The 19583-nt window shown below is 45.2% G+C and overlaps 1 protein-coding gene across 2 annotated transcripts in view; it reads left to right on the top strand.

Annotated features, from left to right (window-relative positions):
* Window positions 1-666: 666 nt before the first annotated feature.
* The window catches only part of C1H1orf226 (chromosome 1 C1orf226 homolog), a 327193-nt gene continuing 308276 nt past the window's right edge, over window positions 667-19583 (top strand). The window contains exon 1 of one of the 2 annotated variants that reach the window (XM_017948808.3): window positions 667-912. In XM_017948808.3, the coding sequence (XP_017804297.1) occupies window positions 808-912 (105 nt within the window). In that variant the 5' untranslated portion in view covers window positions 667-807. The remainder of the gene's footprint in view (window positions 913-19583) is intronic. The other variant, XM_009185747.4, reaches the window with a different exon arrangement.

Below are 19583 nucleotides of genomic sequence, written 5' to 3' on the forward strand. Positions count from 1 at the left end.
AACACGGCCCCTCCCCCCATCTCCAAAAACAAAAACAAAAACTTCAAGGCCATGCCGCCGCGGCCATCAGTAGCTCCGGCTCAGAATTTGACCGTTAAGAAAAGGAAACTAGGCTGAGCTAGGGCACCTGAGATCCCGGCCGTCTGGGGCCGGGGCGAAGTTGCCCGCGTCGCGCGGCTGGGGGCGCCCGCAGGGCCCGGCGCGGCGCTCCCGGGGACTTTCACCTGCTCCGCTGGCAGCGCGGGCTGCGCGGGGGCGGACCCGGCGGCGGGCGGGGCCTCGGCGCCCGGAGGGAGGAGCCGGCCCGGGCCCGCCCCGCAGGAGGAGCCGCTCGCTGGCGGCTGATCCAGCGTCTCCGTGACAGGCACCCAGCTCCTCCGCCACCGCCACCGCCACCGCCACCGTCGCCTTTTCTTCTTCGTCCCGGGCCGTGCGTTCTACTGCTCTGGGGCCGGCGCCGCGCCCAGTCCCGCTTCGGGCCGCGCGCCCCACCGCTCCCCTCCCCGGGCAGGGGCGCCGCGCAGCCCGCTCCCGCCGCCACCTCCTCCCCCGCCGCCCTCCTCGCCTGCAGGAATTGCGCGACCACAGCGCCGCTCGCGTCGCCCGCATCCGCGCAGCCTGCTGCCGCTCGGCCCTCTGCACCGCTCTGGGTCCGGCCGCCGCGCGGCCAGGGCGCCCCCTGCCCCGCGCTCCCAGGCCCCACCACGCGTCGCCGCGCCCAGCTCCAGCCTCCCCTCCCCGGGGTCTCGCCAGCCCCTTCCTGCAGCCGCCGCCGCCTACGAAGGAGCGGGTCCGCTGCGGGTCACCATGCCCAGCAAAACCAAGTACAACCTTGTGGACGATGGGCACGATCTGCGGATCCCCTTGCACAACGAGGACGCCTTCCAGCACGGCATCTGCTTTGAGGCCAAGGTGAGGGGGCTCCGGGGAGGGTGCTACCTGTGGTGGCGGTGGGCGGGGGGGCATGTTTGAGCGGATGGGATGCACAGCCGTCCTGGACCCAGAGCTGGTGGGCTAGGCCGATTTGGGGGCCTTTCTCTTAGGGATGGTGGCTCTCCCTTCTGAGTCTGTAATTCCTCGGGCTCCTGCCCAGAACTGTTCAAGAGCAACTGCAAAGTTTGAGAGGTATTGCCTCACCTCCCCCTTCGCACCTGCAGACTCCCCCATCCTTATCCGCCTAGGACTGGGTTGAGTTACTTCCCGGATCCCTCCTCCAGAGGAGAAGCCGGCGAGTGAGCGCAGCCTGGGCACCTGGTTCTTTAGAATCGGTTTAAGGGAGCTCTGGTGTTATTTATCTGCTGGGCTCCCAGGGAGAGGTGCTTTCAGGAAGGTCTTTTAAAAGAGAAATGCCTGCTTCCTAATTGAAGAAAAGAATACAGATTTTTTTTTTTTAACTTTTTTTTTTAACCGGGTCTGGGTGTTAGAGTCACTTCCTAAATGCCTAATTTGCCAGACTCTCTGCATGTGCCAGTCACTGAAGGGAGTGGTGAAAGCTACCCATTTGCTAGTTTTGTGGCTTAATGTTAAGTTTCAGCATCTGGTGGGGAACTGTTGCGGAAGAATTTAGCAGAGATGACTGGAATTTTCAGCGCTGAGGTCGGAGCCCCAGGTCCACCATTGGGGGAGGGGTGGAGCAGAAGCCTCGGTCCTGGACCATCAGGTGTGAGGAAGGTTGACCCCCTGTGATGCACCTCCCTGAGTGAGGAGTTCTGGCTCTGAAATTGCACTGGCGGTTGCCACTGCCCATCACCAGGAAAGAGTGCTTTTTCTGTGGAAAAGTGTTCTGCTCTTCCTTCAAGCCCTTTGACCTCCTCTGTGACGTATAGACCCAGGGACTTTCGGCACCTACATTGTGCCTGTCGGTGAAAAAGTATTGCCCCTCTAAGTAGGTTGGGTCTTGCTGGTTTTGAAAACGTACTTTGGATGTGACGACAATTTGACTCTTTGTTCTCTTTTTCTCTTTCATGATGGTGTACGTGCAGGCTGTTAGCATCTCACGAAAGGATTATTCCATCAGGTGTCTTCTTCCTTCAATTCACACAATTTTCGAGTATCAGACATGTGCCTAGTGTGGTCAGTTTCTTTAGAATTTTTTTCTTTCTCGTGTAGATGGGTGAGTTGGTGAAGCTCACCTTTTTTTCCCCTGAATAACCTTATCCCAGCCATATTTGCTGGAGCTAGGAGAACTGCCTCCCCCAGCCCCCCGAAACATTAAACCCTGCCGTGGAATGCAGAGCTGAATTACTGGGTATGGCTGGGACAGAGTGGGGCTGCAGCCAAGATCTTATCTCACTTCTCTCATCTCTCAGAATAGATCTGGTCGGTGGGTCTAAGATGGGATGCTTGGGTTAATTTTTGTCCAGGCCTGTTGATTTGGTGAGTGGGGGTTTTTATTTTAAAGTATGAGTTTTCCTCAGGGTCATGATTTAATTTTCTTGGACATACATAAACTGGGGAATTGACTTGTGTTTTGTTTGGTTCACCAGTACCCTGTTTTACAAGTAAGAGTTGGTAAGAAGGGAGATCAGATTTAAAGTGTTTTAAGACTGAGCATGGTGGCTATTGCCTGTAATTCCAGCACTTTGGGAGGCCAAAGTGGGAGGATCGCCTGAGCCCAGGAGTTAGAGACTGCAGTTAGTTATGACTGCAACACTGCACTCCACCCTGGGTGACAGAGTGAGACCCTGTCTCGGATAGATAGATAGATGGATAGATAGATAGATCGATAGATCGATCGATAGATAGATAGATAGACAGACAGACAGATAGATAAATACGTGTATTTTAAGCCTTTTTATTTTCTCACAGTTCAGTCCTCTGCTTTTGGTCCCCAAAACCTAGTGTGCCTAAGAATAATCAGGTGAGGGGGTTAACAAGTTTGAGTCTTGCCACACCCCAATTTTAATTCGATGCATCTTGGGGGAGCCCAGGACTATGTACCTTTAACGAGCATTCCAGGTGATTTAATGCAGGTGATTGTGGCCAGACTTTGAGAAATATTGAGAAATATTGGGCTTGAGGGTTGCCTCCAACTTGCTCCCTTTCCCAAATGTACAGTTTCTTTTCTAAGCAAATGTCTGGGGGCTGTGTGATGTAGTTCCTATAGTAACTTCCCCGGATTCACAGGCAGTGATGGTCAGTGAAAGGAGAGGGAGCCGCAGTTGGTCCAAGCTGTTTTCCCAATACAAATCTGAGACATAGGGGACTAAGGATCCTTCTTTGAGAGAGGTGAGGCAGAGAAGAAAGGACAGGAGCATATGGTAAGGGGAGTGGTGGAACTTCTTTGGGCAAAGGCTGACTTTGAGGACCAGGTCCTAACTCCCAGATCTTTGTAATTGATGCTGCACCCTGGCACATTCAAACACCATGTTAGTCAAGACCTGAGCAGAGGTGGAAGCACAAGCTTTTCTGTCCTACATGCTCCTGGTAACAGCCTTTTCTGGCTGTTTTCAACATCCCTGCAGAGCAGTGTCTGTGCAACTGCACAATCACTGGGATTTCAGGGTTAAATCCACATCACAGTCTTCCCTTGTTTTGGAAAAATGCAGGCTGGGAAATGCAAATGTATTATTGTTGCCTTGTCAGGTACCCTTGGAAAATGAGCGCAGCTCTTTCTCTCCCAAGGGCTGGCAGTTTTTCAGAATCAACATTGGATTGAGTGTTCCTCTGGATGTATGCCACTCATTTTCAGGGTTCTGCAGAGATTGAAAGGTATGCGGTTAGGATCGAAGGACATCCGGGTGGCAGAGGTTCTGTGCACTTAAAAAACCATGCATTTAGTTATCAAGTGCAATCCTAGATTTTTTCACCTGCAGTACCTCATTTAATTCTCACTACTTCCCTAGGAGATGGGTCTCCTTATGTCAATTTTATAAATGAGGATATAGGCTCAGGGAGGTTGTTGTGTGCCTTAGTGCTCACAGCTGTGCATGACAAAGCCAAGATTTAAGCCTGGGGCTTTGACTTCAGACTCCCAAATCCAGTGCCTTTTCATTCAATAATTTTTATGAAATATTCACTCTATGTTGGCCACGGGTTTGATTCACAGCTCTCTAGTGGAGTGGTCTCAGGTTGCTGGCCTCTAGGACTCTGGTATAGGAAATTATTCAAACATACATGCATGCATACATTTATTTATTTATTTATTTAGAGATGGAGTTTCGCTCTTGTTGCCCAGGCTGTAGTGCAATGGCATGATCTCACCTCACCACAACCTCCAACTCCCGGGTTCAAGTGATTCTCTTGCCTCAGCCTCCCGAATAGCTGGGATTATAGGCATGCACCACCATGCCCAGCTAATTTTGTATTTTTAGTAGAGATGGGGTTTCTCCGTTTTGGTCAGGCTGGCCTCGAACTCCCGACCTCAGGTGATCTGCCCGCCTCGGCCTCCCAAATGTTGGGATTACAGGCATGAACCACTATACCTGGCTCAAACTTTTAATGCTTGGCCGTTTCCAGATTTCCCTTTGGGCTGAGAGCTGCTTGCCAGGGAAACCTGCTGTCTGTGTTCAGAGTGGGCACCTGGCTTACTGACTGATGCTGGCGGGTGGGTAAATCTTACATGCCCTGAGAGCCTGTGGCTCCTTAGTACCTGCCTCCTGATCTCCCAGTATGTCTTCCTGGTGGCCAGTGTCATCAACTGTCTCTCCTCTCTTGGTGAGAAAGAGACTTTTAATGCTAATGGTACAAAGGATAATAAGAGTATTAATAATAGTTATGTCTTATCTGTAGGTGATTTTTGATTTGCATGGGACTTTTACATACAAAGACTTTTCCTCATATAGAAACAGGCACATTAGTGTTATCTCGATTTTTCAGACCAAAAAATGGGGATCAGAGAGATTAATTTGTCCAGAGTTGCAAATTGGTATATCAGCTAATGATATTTATTGAGCACTTACTATGTGCCATGCATTGTTCTAGCCACTGCCTCACTTAATCCTCACACTCCAGGGCTTTTGACTCCAGGTCCATGATTCTTTCACCTCCTCCAAGGCTCACTCAATCCTGAAGTATTAATAGTTGCTTCCCTTGTAGTCCTAACACTCATTGCCTAGATTGTTCCCTTATATCTGTGTGTATGATACAGACGGTCAGAACTGGAAAGCACCATGGCTCAGTACAACACCCTCACCCCATCATTGGACAGATGAGGAAATTGAAGTTTGGAGGGGAAGTCATGGACCCAAGGTCACATAGTCAGATAATAACAGAACCAGGACTTATCCCTGGTTCCCTGGCTTCAAATTGGTTTCAGTTATCCATCACTTGAAAACAAACTACCTCAAGACTCAGTAGCTTGAAACAACAACTGTTCAGTTTGCTTATGAATCATGACTCAGGAATTGAGGCAGAGCTTGGCTGGGCTGTTCTTCTGTTGCTTATGGTGTTGACTGGATCACTCACTTTGCTGTATTCATCCGCAGCTAGCCTGGAATGTTCAAGAAGGCTTCACTCATATGACTGTGCCTTGGTGGTCCTTCACATGACTATTCCCTCCACTGTCTGGCTTGGATCTCCTCACAGCATGGTGGCCCTTTTTTTGGGCAGCTGGTTTTCAGTAGGGGGTGTTCCAAGCAGGAAAGCAGAAGCTCTTAAGGTTGGGCCTTTCTGAGTTACATAGGATCACTTCTGCCACATCCTGTTGGTCAAAATAGGCTATTGGGGAAGAGAAATAAGCCCCACTTCTTGATGGGAGAAGATTGCACGTGGGATGAGAGATATTGCTGAAGCTGTTTACCACAAAAAATTCTGTTTTTTCCTCTCTGCATATATCTTCTCCAGTGACATGGAATGTTCTTTGAGGAATCTCGTGCCTCTGTGTATCTCCCCCTCCCAAGCCTCAATATCAGGTACAAACATAGTCACAATGAAAAATTGTCAAGTGGAAGAAATGACCAATTGTGGAAAGTCTGAAAGCAGTAAATATCATTGCTGAGTGATTTTGTGGTTTGGGAGCATTTGGTCAGATTGAAGCTGAATTCTCTGGCTGTATTTCCTTCCTTGCTACCTGGCTTCATTGGTTGATGGTTTCCCTGATGTGGATTTTAGAGATTCCAGTAACCTCAGCAGGATATCTGTGGATGCCTCTTAAACATACTGCCATGAAGGCCTCCAGATGAATGACATTTGGTCACCGTAAGTGGGGTATCTCTGACTCATCTGAGCCTGCATGGCATGGTACAGAGCTCTCAGAACCCATTCCACTATACACTGGGTGCTTACGTCCACTTTCTCCCTTCTCTCCACCCTGACTAAGGGTCCTGTCTTCCAGGGTTCTGGAACAGTAGCAATTCAGATTAAGGGTCTGATGTATTTTCTGATGTCAAAATTAAGGAGGAGACATAGTTCACTTTCTTATGCTTTTCCAGATGCTTTTAAGAACACTTATCTTCTGCCCAGACCACTTTTTTTTTTTTTTGGTGGGGGGCAGTGAGTTCCAAAGATACAGTACTGCTCTGAAATGACACCTGTTTTATTTGTCCTTACATTGCTCTCAGGTGTCCCAGTATGTTCCTCCACACCTGGTGTTCTTGGGATTTGATGGACAAGTCTATTTCTACATTAGCCATACATTTCATTATTTTATGGCTTTCAGTCGTAGCTCTGAAATGGCTTTCAGACATTTGCCCACAATGTCCCAGTTCTTTTTAGTGGTCAAAATCATGCAGCCACATCTAATGATGACCTTTGCTAGTTATCTGTAGCTAGGACCCTAACCAGACTTGACTCATTGTTTACTATTGCCTACTCATAATGCTGCTACTCCCAAGACTCAAACTTTCAGAATGCTTTCGCTGGCTGTAATTACCTGCCTTCCCTTTATACCTTTGTTGCCTTGAGGATGCTCTTAGCTGTGCAATGACCTTTTTGCTGCCCTCGTCCTGCTGTCTACCCTCCCTGACAGCCTGGGACCATGCCCATGGCCCTTCCTTCCTGCCTTTTTGCCCTACCCTGCAAACTTGATCTTTGCTACTTTCCTTCTTCCTTTCTGTTTTTGGAAAAGGCCATTTATATATTTTATTTGGAGAAATGTCTATTCTGATTCTTTGGCCATTTAAAAGTTGGATTGGCTTTTTACTATTGAGTTCCCTCCTTTCTAATAGTTTTATTGAGATGTAGTTCACATACCATACAATTCACTAATTTAAACTGTACAATTTAGTGATTTTTAAGATATTACAGATCTGTGCTACCAGCACTACAGTGAATTTTAGAACATTTTTATCACGTTAAAAAAAAACTAGGCTGGGTGTGGTGGCTCACGGCTGTAATCCCAGTGCTTTGGGAGGCTGAGGCGGGTGGATCACTTGAGGTCAGGAGTTCAAGGCTAGCCTGGCCATCATGGTGAAATCCCATCTCTACTAAAAATACAAAATTAGCTGGGCATGGTGGCACACTCCTGTAATCCTTACCACCTGCATCTGCCCAACCCTGAACAGCCACTAATCTACTTGCTGTCTCTAGATTTGCCTATTCTGGACATTTCATATTTACGGAATTATATAATATGTGATCTTTTGTGTCTGACTTCTTTCCCTTAGCGTCGTGTTTCAGGGTTCATCTATAATTTATCAGTACTTAATTCCTTTATATGGCTGGATAATATATCATTGTATGGATATACCACATTTGGTTTGTTCACTCATCAGCTGAGGCACATTTAGGTTGTTTCCATTTTTGCCTCTTAAAAATAATGCTATAAACATTCACGTACAGGCTTTTGTGCAGGCATGTTTTTATTTTTATTTTTTAAAAATTTATCTTGGGTAAAATAAATAAAAGTAAAATGGCTGGGTCCCATGGTAACCATGTGTGACCCTTTGTGGAACTTCCAATGTGGCTGCATCGTTTTACCTTTCCACCAGCAGTGTGTTCATATCCTCACCAATGCTTGTCTGACTTTTTGATTCCAGCCATCCTCCTGTGTGTGAAGTGCTATTTCATCATGGTTTTGATTTGTATTTCCCTTTTGAATAACAGAATATCTCCTCATTCCCTAGCAAGCAGACTCAGAGAAAAACAAAAAACAAAAAACAAAAAACAAAAAAACGACTATCTTTTCATGTGTTTTTTGGCCATTTATATATTTTCTTTGGAGAAATGTCTATTCTGATCCTTTGCCCATTTAAAAGTTGGATTGGCGTTTTACTATTGAGTTGTAAGAGTTCTTTATATATTCTGGATTCAAATCCCTTATATAGATTTGCAATATTTTTACCCATTCTGTGGGTGGTCTTTTCACTTTCTTGGTATTGTCCTTTGAAACACCAAGTTTTAAATTTTGATGAAGTCCAATTTTTTTCTTTTTCCCTCATTTTGAGATCTGTCTGCTTTCCATGTCCTGTTAGTCTGCCTTTGTCCTCTTAATTATGCCCTTCACTCCCCACCCCCACCCTGGCACGGTTACATCTCCTGGGTACTGACTTACTCCTCCCTGCCTAAGAATATGCTATGGCCTTCCCTCTGTGAAACGTCTCTTCTTTCTGCCTCTTTCTTTAATTAACATGTTGTCTTTCTCTTTCTTTCACAGCTAAGCCTTGTGAGAGAGTACTCCACCCTCTGCAGTTTCTCAGTCTTCATTCAGTCCCTGGCCGCATCCTTCCGACTTCTGTCCTGGCTGCTGTACTAAAATTGCTCTGCTGCCCCTTCCTCTGTCCTCATCCTTTTTGACTTCTTCCTGAGCAGCCTGTCCTAGTCCTCCGTGGATTGCCTCATTGGGCTCTCTGTGCCTGCTTGCAGTCAGCCAGCCCCCTGCCCCTGCCCATACCTCCTTCTTTTGTGGCTGTTCTACATCCTCCCTTTGCTCTCTACCGTGAGTGCTCCATTCCCTCTCCTTTGGATTCTGTCTGCTCCCACTCTTCTGTTATGCAGGCTGCTGGCTCTCTACTTCAGTCCAGACTCCGCATCTTTATTTGCAGCTTCCTGCTGGCCATCTGTACCTGAATGTGTTGCTGTCGCCATCACTCAACAAGCTGGAAATCAAATTTCTCTTCTGACTTCATTGTCTTTTAACGACCCCACCATCCTCTTGGGCACATGGGCCTGACACTTTAAAGTATTCCTTGTATTCTTTGATTTAACAGCCAACTCAAATTTGCTGTTTACTGGGTACCTATGGTGTCCAGGCTCTACTCTCCTGTACCCCACACCAAGTCAGGTGCCAAATCCTCTTGAATGTTCCCAGTGACATCCATCCATGCGCCCTGGCTGATCCATCACCAGTTCACATGCTCCACCCCCTCCCCTGTTATCAGGGCCATCAATAACCTCCTGAAGGCCTCCAGTGCCCCACTTGTTCTCTGATCCCCTCATCCCTCAAACTTTTGCCCTATCAATTTTCTTGAAATGGTTATCCTCCCACTCAAAAACATGAAAAGTTTCTGTACTTACTATATTAGAACCAAAATTCTTAGTATGACATTCAATACTGTTTTTGAACAATTCCCTTTAATCACCCTGGGCTTCAACCCAACTGTAGTACCCACCATTCCCTTAACCCTCACTGCAGTTTCCCACCCAGTTCACAAGTCACTCCGTGAAGTGGATGTTACCAGTCCCACCTGCTTTATATTAGAGCTGCTTGCCCTGTCCGATTTTCATCCCTACATTGTCATTGTCAGGGTCCATGTCACTCTGCCCCCGTGTCTTCCACAGCACTGAGTACAGTGCCTTGCGCATAGAAAATGTATTTTGAATGAAAGAGATGCTCCCTATAAGATGGCCAGGACCCTCCTGGGTCACCCAATGGTGAGAGGTGCCTTAATTGACTCCACACTCCTCCCCACCATTTTTCTTGCTTTAGTCTGGTAACTTCCGGTTGCCAGTGGCTTGAGGGACCTCCCTGGTGTGGCCTCTTTCTGATAACCCCAATCTCACACAGTGCTAATTCCTTCTAATGAAAATGCCAAGTAAGCATTTTTTTCCCTGAATTAAATAAAATTCCAGTGAATGTCAAATGGAATTAGAATCTGAATATAGAACATATGGCCAATTTCAGGAGTAGGTAATTGTCATTTCTCAATTGTCATTTATGTAAGAAACATTTTCTTTTTTTTTTTTTTTTTTTTTGAGACGGAGTCTGGCTCTGTCACCCAGGCTGGAGTGCAGTGGCCGGATCTCAGCTCACTGCAAGCTCCGCCTCCCGGATTTACACCATTCTCCTGCCTCAGCCTCCCGAGTAGCTGGGACTGCACGTGCCCGCCACCACTCCCGGCTAGTTTTTTGTATTTTTTAGTAGAGACAGGGTTTCACCATGTTAGCCAGGATGGTCTCGATCTCCTGACCTAGTGATCTGCCCGTCTCGGCCTCCCAAAGTGCTGGGATTACAGGCTTGAGCCACCGCGCCCGGCCGTAAGAAACATTTTCAACTTGTTTTCTCATTATTGAATTGATGTCTTTTTTTCCCCTAATTCATGGCTTATTTTCTTTAATTTGCTACTTTGCAATTTTTATGACATGAATTTGGTTGGTAGCATAGCATGGCATGGATTCAGGAGCCAAACTGTGTTTAGGTTCAAATCCTGGCTCTATCCCTCACTTGCTACATGACCTTGTGTGAGTTATGTAACATCTCTCCTTTAGCATTCTCATTTGTAAAAAGAGGATACAAATATCTCATACTTCTTAGGGTTAATGGGAGGATTGAATGAGTAGTACCTGTAAATGGCCTAGCATCGTGCGTGGCACAGAGTTGGCTGCTGTTTTTATTACTGTTATTAAGTCCTACAAGTTGCAATTTAAGTTTCATCTGTGCATGGTTTTAATCTATGGAATATTCAGACACTCTGTTCTTTTATAAGTCAGAGACCTAGTCGTGTATTATCTTCATTATACATGCCTGCTTAAAAAATCTAGCTGCAGCTACTCTGATTCCTAAAGTTGCAAATCAGACAGCGTGACTACTTTGTGGGCTTAAAATAGCTGTCAGCCTCCTTGGGAAGGAATAAAAAGGGGTTAACTAGGTTCTGGTGCATGCCACCATCACATTTGTTCCAGCCCTTTAATCCTTGTCAGGATTAAAAATCACAGAATCTTAAGTACGGTGTTGTCTGTCTTCACTTGTCTTTCTCTGAATTTCTTGGATAAATATTTCTTTAGGCAGAGGTAATCTAAGCAGAAGGAATCTTCTGTCATGGGATTAATTAATACCTTATGATGCTTACATCTCCCCTTACAATTTTTATATTCAGCATCATGTTTCCTTTTAAGCACTGGAGCAGCTGGCTTTAAACGTTATTTAAAATGGCACTTCCAGCAAGTTCAGTGCCCAGAGAGTGCTGGAACACTTTAGAATTCCTTCCCCGCCACCCCTTGTGTATAGCCCTGTTGGTTTTCTCTAGTGAGGCTTAAGTGTCTCACCCCTTTATGGTCCATCCATGAAAACTGAGGAGAGTGGCTACCCCCCTTTATTCTTGAAACTAAGTGCTTTCCAGGGGGAACTTGTTTAAATGAGCAGCCTTGAGTATTGAATGAGACCTGGGAATCCCTACTAAGGGGCCCACCCTTGGGAGTAAGGGGGTGACCAAGAAGGGAGCGCTCCCCTAACCCCACAGCACCCTGTAACATTCTGAATTCCCTCAGTGCATGAGTGTGTTGGGGAGAGGGAAAGGAGACAGGGAGGAGACCATAAGAAGTGCTGTTTGCATGCTTGTAGAATTATCATGCATCCGTATTCTGTGCTGCTCTTCCATGCTAGTTCCATGTGTGCATTGCGTGTCTCCTTAATTAGGCTACAAGCTCCTCAAAGGTCAAGAGGACTCCCTAACTTACTTGCCTCATGCTAGCCACACCATAGAAAGATAACATAATTACTGTCATTTAGAAAGTGCTTACTGTGTTCCAGGGACTGTGCCAAGCTCTTTCTATGAAACGATTAATTTAATTCTCCCAACAACCATGCTAGTTAAGGTATTATCATTATTTGTATCTTATAGATGAAGAAGCCAAGGCATACAGAGGCAGAGTCACTTGCTCATGGTCTACATCTAGTAGTGGATAGATCCCAGAGTCACACACAGGTAGTGTGGCTCAGGGTGTCTCCACTGTGAACTCTTGTGCTGTATATCATTCAAAATACCAAGAGCTAATGTTTTTCAAGTCCTCACTGTGTTCTGTGCATTGTTCTAAGCATTTTACATGTATTAACTAATTTAATCTTTACAGTGGCCCCTATCCCATGAGGATAGGTGTTATTGTTCTAGTTTTTCAGAGGAGGGTCTTTTAGGTTGGATTGAATAGGCAAATGGTCTGTTGAAGGTGATCTTAGTCCTTTCCATTGTGGCTGTGTCTGGGACCCAGGTCTGTTGTTCTGTGCCATTGGGCAACGGCTCACCTGTAAAGGCTTTTCTGGGCCATGTTGATGTTGTCCAGATAAAGAAATGAGGCATCAGTGACTAGGTGGAAATGCTGGAGAAGGGGAAGGAGAGGAGCTCTGGGAGGCCCTTCCTGAAGGGTGTTATTCTTGGCTGGGCTCTTGCCTGTGCATTTCCTGTTCAGTGTGGCATTTCACTCCTCTCAATGTCCACGCCCTTTTCTTTGCCTTTCCCAGCATTTTTTTTTTTTTTTTGTCTTTTGAGATGGGATTTTACTCTGTTGCCCAGGCTGCAATGCAGTGGCATGATCATGACTCATTGTAGCCTTGACCTCCTGGGGCTCAGGTGATCCTCCCAGCTCAGCCTCTCAAGTAGCTGGGACTACAGGCATGTGCCACCATGCCTGGCCAATTTTCATGTGTGTATATATATATTTTTTTGTAGAGATGGGTTTTCACTATGTTGCTCAGACTGGTCTGGAACCCCTGGGCTCAAGTGATCTGCTCGCCTCAGCCTCCCGAAGTGCTGGAATTACAGGTGTGAGTCACTGTGCCTGGCCCCACTTCTATTTTTTTCCTGTATTCCATTTTTAAAAAACTTTTATTTTAAGCTCGGGCACATGTGCAGGTTTGTTACATAGGTAAATTTACGTCATGGGGGTTTGTTGTACAGATTATTTCATCAATCACGTATTAAACCTAGGACTCATTAGTTCTTTTTCCTGATCCTCTCCCTCTTCCCAACCTCTACCGTCTGAAAAGCCAGTGTATGGTGTTCCCCTCTATGTGTCCATGTGTTCTCATCATTTAGCTCTCACTTATAAGTGAGAACACGCAGTATTTGTTTTTTGTTTTTTTTTTTTGTTTTTTTGTTTTTGTTGTTGTTCCTGCACTAGTTTGCTGAGGATAATGGCTTCCAGCTCCATCTATGTCCCTGCAAAGGACATGATCTCGTTCTTTTTTATGGCTGCACAGTATTCCATGATACATATGTACCACATTTTCTTTAGCTAGTCTATCTATCATTGATAGGCATGTAGGATGATTCTGTATCTTCACTATTGTGAATAATGCTGCAATGAACATATGCGTGCATGTGTCTTTATAATAGAATGATTTATATTTCTTTGGGTACATACCCAGTAATGGGATTGCTGGGTCAAATGGTATTTCTGTCTTTAGGTCTCTGAGAAATCGCCACACTGTTTTCCACAATGGCTGAACTAATTTACACTCCCACCAGCAGTCTATAAATGTTGCTTTTTCTTTACAACCTTGCCAACATCTGTTATCTTTTGACTTTTTAGTAATACCCCTTTAGACTGGTGTTAGATAGTATCTCATTGTGGTTTTGATTTGCATTTCTCTAATGATCAGTGATGTTGAGCTTTTTTTCGCATATGCTTATTGGCCCACCTCTATTTTTGAGGACAAGTTTTCTCCACTTAGAGGCCCCAGGGTGCCTCTGGTAGAGTACAAAATGCTGAAAAGCTCATTCCCAGAGATGTTGCCTTTTGGATTGGAAATCTCAGTCCACCATGCACAATGGAAAAGCTCCTTGGTTGTGTCCTTCTTTTCTATCTTGACTATAAACTCTTTGCTTTTTCTTTTGGTTTCTTTGGGTGGGAAGAAGCACTCATGTAGAAACAGTTTTATTGTTCTGTGGAGAGGAAGATTAGTGTCTCCTGTGGGCCAAGTGACAGGTAACATTATCTTGCCACACACAGCCTCCACTGTAACTACATTTTCAAACTGGCTGGTTTTTTTTGGAGACAGAGTCTCACTATATTGCCCAGTCTGATCTCAAACTCCTGGGCTCAAGCAATCCTTCTGCCCTGGCCTCCCAAAGTGCTAGCATTACAGGTGTGAGCCACTGTGACTGGCCTCAAATTGGCTCTTTAATGTGGCTGGATTTCTTAAATTTGGCAGCCCAGATTAAACAGACTATATTCTGGGCACCTATATCCAAAGTATGATTGAAATTTTACCTTTACTCAAAGTCACTTAAATGCATTTTTTTCCTCCTCCAGATCAAGGATTTTGCAGCGTCCACAGATGGAGGAAATCACCTGCAAATTCTTTTGATTAATTAGAGCAGGTGTTTTCAGTCTTCTGGAGTAACCACAATCACCTGAAAACTCGTAAAAATACAGAGGCCTAGGCTTGTTGAAGTAGCATAGGGCCTGAGTATCTTTACCAAGTTTTCCACCATGTGATTCTGATGGACACTTTAGTTTGAGACCCACAGCATTAGAGCACTGGTTCTTAAACTTGGCTGCTCATTGAAATCTCTGTGGAGTTATAAAAACAAAATGATAGCTAAGTACTCCTAGTGATTTTGATTCAGTTAGTATGGAGTGCAACCTGGGCATTGTGATTTTTCTATCTTCTGTTTCTTTGCTGAGACTTTTGACTTTTTAATTGATTTCAAGCATATTCATAATTGCTTGTTGAAGCATTCTTAGGACTGCTTTAAGACCCATGTCAGATAATTTTAATATTATCTGTCATCTTGACTTTGGCTTCTGTTGATTGTCTTTTCTCACTCATATTAGGATTATCCTGGTTCTTGGAGTGACGAATGATTTTTTACTGAAACCTGGACATTTTGGATATTATGTTATGAGCTTTGGATCTTACTTAGGTCTTCTAGCAGGAAAGCCTCACTACTCTCAGGTAGGGGTAGAAGTCTAGGTTATTCACTAGGCCTCAGCTGATACCATCCTAGTTGGAAGGGGTAGGGGTACCTCATTACTGATTCCACATGACCACCACTAATACTGGCCTTAATACCACTGGGTTGGTGGCAGAAGTTCGAAGTCTCCACTTGGTCTTCTCTGACACCCCAGCAAGGAGGTGGAAGAGGCCTTGTGTTTCCAGGTGAGGTGGATGTTCCAGCTTCCCATTTGGTGTTGTCACTATCGGGAGGGAGGTGAGATTAGAACATCTGATTACAGCCTGGTGAGGCAGAAGACTAGTTTCCCCACTCAGTTGGTGAGGTTGGGCCACAGTTTTTTTCTCTTCTCTTTTTCTTCTTTTTTGAGACAAGGCCTCACTCTGTCACCTGGGCTGGAGTGCAGTGGCATGATCATGCCTCACTGAAGCCTCAACCTCCCAGGCTCAGGTGGTCTTCCCGCCTCAGACTCCCTGGTAGCTGAGACTACAGGTGGGTGCTACCATGCCTGGCTAATTTTTTGTATTTTTTTGTAGGGTTTTGCCATGTTGCCCAGTCTGGTATGGAACTCCTGGGCTCAAATGATCCACCTGCTTCAGACTCCCAAGGTGCTGGATTACAGATGTGAGCCTCTGTACCCAGCCCATAGTGTTTTCTGTGGTATTTTTCTGGAGTGGAGCTGTTACTGCTGGAAAATTGTTTTTGTCGTACTCTGCTGCCCCTTTCCTCGTCATTTGGTTAGAGAGAACAGGCTTTCTTGGGACCTTTTTTGTTTTGTCTGTGTCTATTGGTGTTTCCAGGTCTCCAGCTTCTCCAGCAACCAGTCTGGGAGATGTGAGGCTAAAAGAAAATGCAGGGAACTCGCTGCTGTGCCATCTTTTGGGTGCTAAGGTCCCTAGCTTGTCTGTCTTCTCTCCATCTTTCAGATTCTTCTCCTGCTTGTTTTATGTATAATGTCCGAACTTTTTAGTTCTATCTCAGAGGAATAGGGGAAGGTATATCTAGTTCATTTTTGTGCAAGTGGGAATTCTCCATATTGGGAGGCTCCCCAGTTGATTCTAATCAAATCAAATCAAGCAGGAACATTTGAGAATCATAGGGTGAAAACATTGGAGCAGGCAAAGGAAGTTTCAGTGGGAAGACCAAAAAGAACTGGGGTCCTCGCCAAGTGGTGGTCTTTATGAATCACTATGTACTCCCTCATAAATTCTTATTTCATTAATATCCACTTTCCTCTCATGGGTTTGTTGAGTTCTCCTTAGATTTCTTTCTTCATGTAGCCCTTTCCGAGTCTGACTCCTGTTCCCTGAATTTGCATTCCTAAATGCAGATATAGAAATGGATCCAGTCTACAGGAAGCATTTATTGTGCATCTACCATATTTGGGACACAGTGCTTGGTGTTGAAGGCCAGAGAGAGATGAGACAAGGCTGGTGACTTGAAGGGTGTCAGCCTCGCTGGGAAGATACTGATATGTGGAAAGATAGGCACATTATATTATTAGGTATTAATCACATACTATGTGCTGGGCATTCTGCTAGGTGTTTTATAAACTTTCTGATTTAATTCTTCCAACTGTGCTGCCAGATGGGTGCTATTTTTCCTCTTTTATAGTTGCTGCTTCTGAGGGTCTGTCAAATCAAGTGACTTGCCCAAGTTCACTTCATATCCAATTCTGGGACAAAAATGAGATCAAGGCTTTGGTGCTGAAATGAGGCCTTGCTTTTCACATGCAGCCATGTTCCACTGAGCTTTCTGTAGAGCATATTCATGGGCGCTGCTACTATGGAGCAGAGCTCATCCATTTTCCTGGACCCAGAACAACTTTTGGAGGCAGCTGTTAGTGGACTAGTCTGTGGCTTTGGAAGGGTTATTTCAGGGGTTTTAAATGATGATTCTTGAGGTTTTAAAACATCCTTAGCAGCTCTGTGGAGGGTGGTGGAGGGGGCAATAATAGGCCTGGAGAGACTGTGTAGGAAGCTCGTCCTGTACTGCAGGCACAAGGTGGTAGTGGTCGGAGCTAGGGATATTAGACAACAACTTCCTTTGTGTTCCCAGGCTTTTGTTAATATTTATCTGCAGTATAGCAGTTATTTCTGTCTTCTATACCCTCCCTTGCTTACCCTGAGTAGCTTTCCCTGGCTGGTGAGATCCTTATATCACTATATCTGACTTGCTTTTGAATTTCCAGAGCTTAGCACAGTGCCTGATGCCTTATAGGTGTGCCATTGGTCTTGAATGGATGAATCAATGCATGAAGTTAATGACAGTGTGGGTATACTGCTTTGCTCTTCACCACATTTACTGGGGTGCCTTGGCCAGGAGTGGGATCCCCAACATGGTTCTTACCCACTGTAGTGATTTTGCTTCCCCTGCCCAGCCCAACTGTCATCTGAGTCACGTTGGCTATATTTCACAAAACAGTTTTATGTAGAGAATCTGATGTTTAATGACTTCCCCCTCCCAGTCATTCCCTTGACAGGATGGTAAAGAGGTTTATGATGTGTGTCTTATTTTTCTTTTACTAAAGTTGAACTAGCTTGTAGCTGGCTTTGTAGTTGTAGGCGTAGGATGCATACAACAACTCCACGCTCATCTTGTGAGGGTTAGCTCAGCAAATACTAGTTTCTCACCCTTATCCAACTGTACCTGTGTGCTTCCTTGTATTGCCACAGCACCGTCTGATTTATAGTAGTGTTATTTGTATACTTAGCATAGGGCCCCAAAAGGTGGTTGAACTTTTGTATTTTCTGCAGCACTGACAGAGGGCCTGGTTTATAGTAGCCACTCAGTAAAGACACATAGGGGTGGATGAATTCAGCAAGAGTTTGGTGTGTTAGAGTGAGGCTGACATCCCTAGAATGCTATGGATGTCCAGTAGCTTGTGACAGTGATGCCCCTTAGTGAGTCTTTATTTCCTCTTTCCAACAGTAGCTTTAAGTTGTTTTCTGTTAAAAATATGTCTGAAGCATACACTTGAGGCTGCTGACTCACCTCTTCTAAGGCAGTCTGAATGCATTGGATATGCCATGTGGGAGGGAGGCAGCCACCTCCCCATTCTCATTTACACTTTTTTCACTTTACACTAGTTTGTCTACTCTATTGAGCATGGAGGCTGGGGTCTGAGAGACTGGAATGTGGCTTGGGAGAGTTCAGGACAAGCTGCAATGCCAATCCCATCCTTTATTGGATCCATGGCCTTGAACTAGTCACTTTCATCTCTTTGTACTTCAGTCTCCCTCATCTATAAAATAACAGAGCTGATTTAGAACCTAAATCTCAGAGGTGATCTCTGAGGTCCCTTCCAACTCCAGCACTCCATGATTCTGTATTTGATTCTTCCTGTGTATTCTGCAGACCAGCCCCCTTTACCCAGTGAAGTCACATCCCAATTAATGCCCATGTACTGGCTGACAGATCAATTAGAGCAAACAGTCAGAACACAGCAAGACTGCACAGCACTCCAGGTGCTCCTGGGCTGTGTAAAGTGCCTTCTCTCTTTGAGGTGTGGGAGGAGGAAACTTGTGATCTCTGTCTTCCCTTAGCTGTTCATCAATATGTTGTTCAAATGTAACTACATATAAGCAGGATTTATCCATTACTAGTCTTATGTTCTCAAATATTTATACTGTTTGCTGCTCTGTGAAAAAAATTCTTTAAAGTCTAGTCATCAATTTTACCCTATTACAGCCAAAAGAGAAGAATTTTGAAAAGCATCAGAACCCTATAGGGTCAAATTCTGCAAAAAGGCAAAGGACAAAAAAGACTTAGTTATGATCTTGCATTTCTGTAGAAATTCAAGCAGGAAGAGGCCTATATGTGCTTGAGAGCCCCAGGGGTTGTCCCAGGGGCCAGAGTCTTGGGCTTAAAAGCTGGCATTGTTGCTGACTGTTTGAGGGCTAACAGTTAACCTTGCTGCTTCGGAAACCTAATTTCATGTAACAGTGCTTTGCAACCCTGCTGCACCATAGGATCACCTGAGGAACTTATAAAACATGGATACCCACTGCCCCTAGGGATTCTTATTTCATATGTTCAGGCTGGGTTCCTATCATCATCGTAATTTTAGAAACTCCCAGGTGATCTTGTCATGTGCAGCCATAAGAACTGCTGATGTGTACACAGAATAAGGACATTTGTGAGCAGAACTGGGTTGTTCAGATTATCGAGCCTGATTTATAAGGCCAGAATTTCTTTTTATGGATTTACAATGAGGAACCTAATTGAAAAGAGTTACTGGATATACTTGGGGATACAAAACCAGCACTTATCTCGCTGCAAGTAGGAGGGTGGTGGTGAGTAGGGGGACAGATCTCCATCAAAAGGGTATTTGGGAATGTTTAATGGCAGCAGGCCAAGAGGGTTTGAGGTGTGCCCCCAAACAATGGTGATGATTTCCTCTTTGAGGCCAGATTATTCAGTCTGTAGGTCAAAGCCCTCCTCATACTACTAAGTATTTGGCTGGACACTGCTAGCTGTGTGTCCAGACTGTGTGTGTGTGTCCAGGGCTGAGCAGCACCTCCTTCCCCTTCCTGTGGTAATGTATTTATGAATTTATGAATACATACAGCCTGGTGACTGATACCTCTTTTGGTA

The sequence above is a fragment of the Papio anubis genome, chromosome 1 (assembly GCF_008728515.1).
Source record: "Papio anubis isolate 15944 chromosome 1, Panubis1.0, whole genome shotgun sequence".
Taxonomy (NCBI): Eukaryota; Metazoa; Chordata; class Mammalia; order Primates; family Cercopithecidae; genus Papio; species Papio anubis.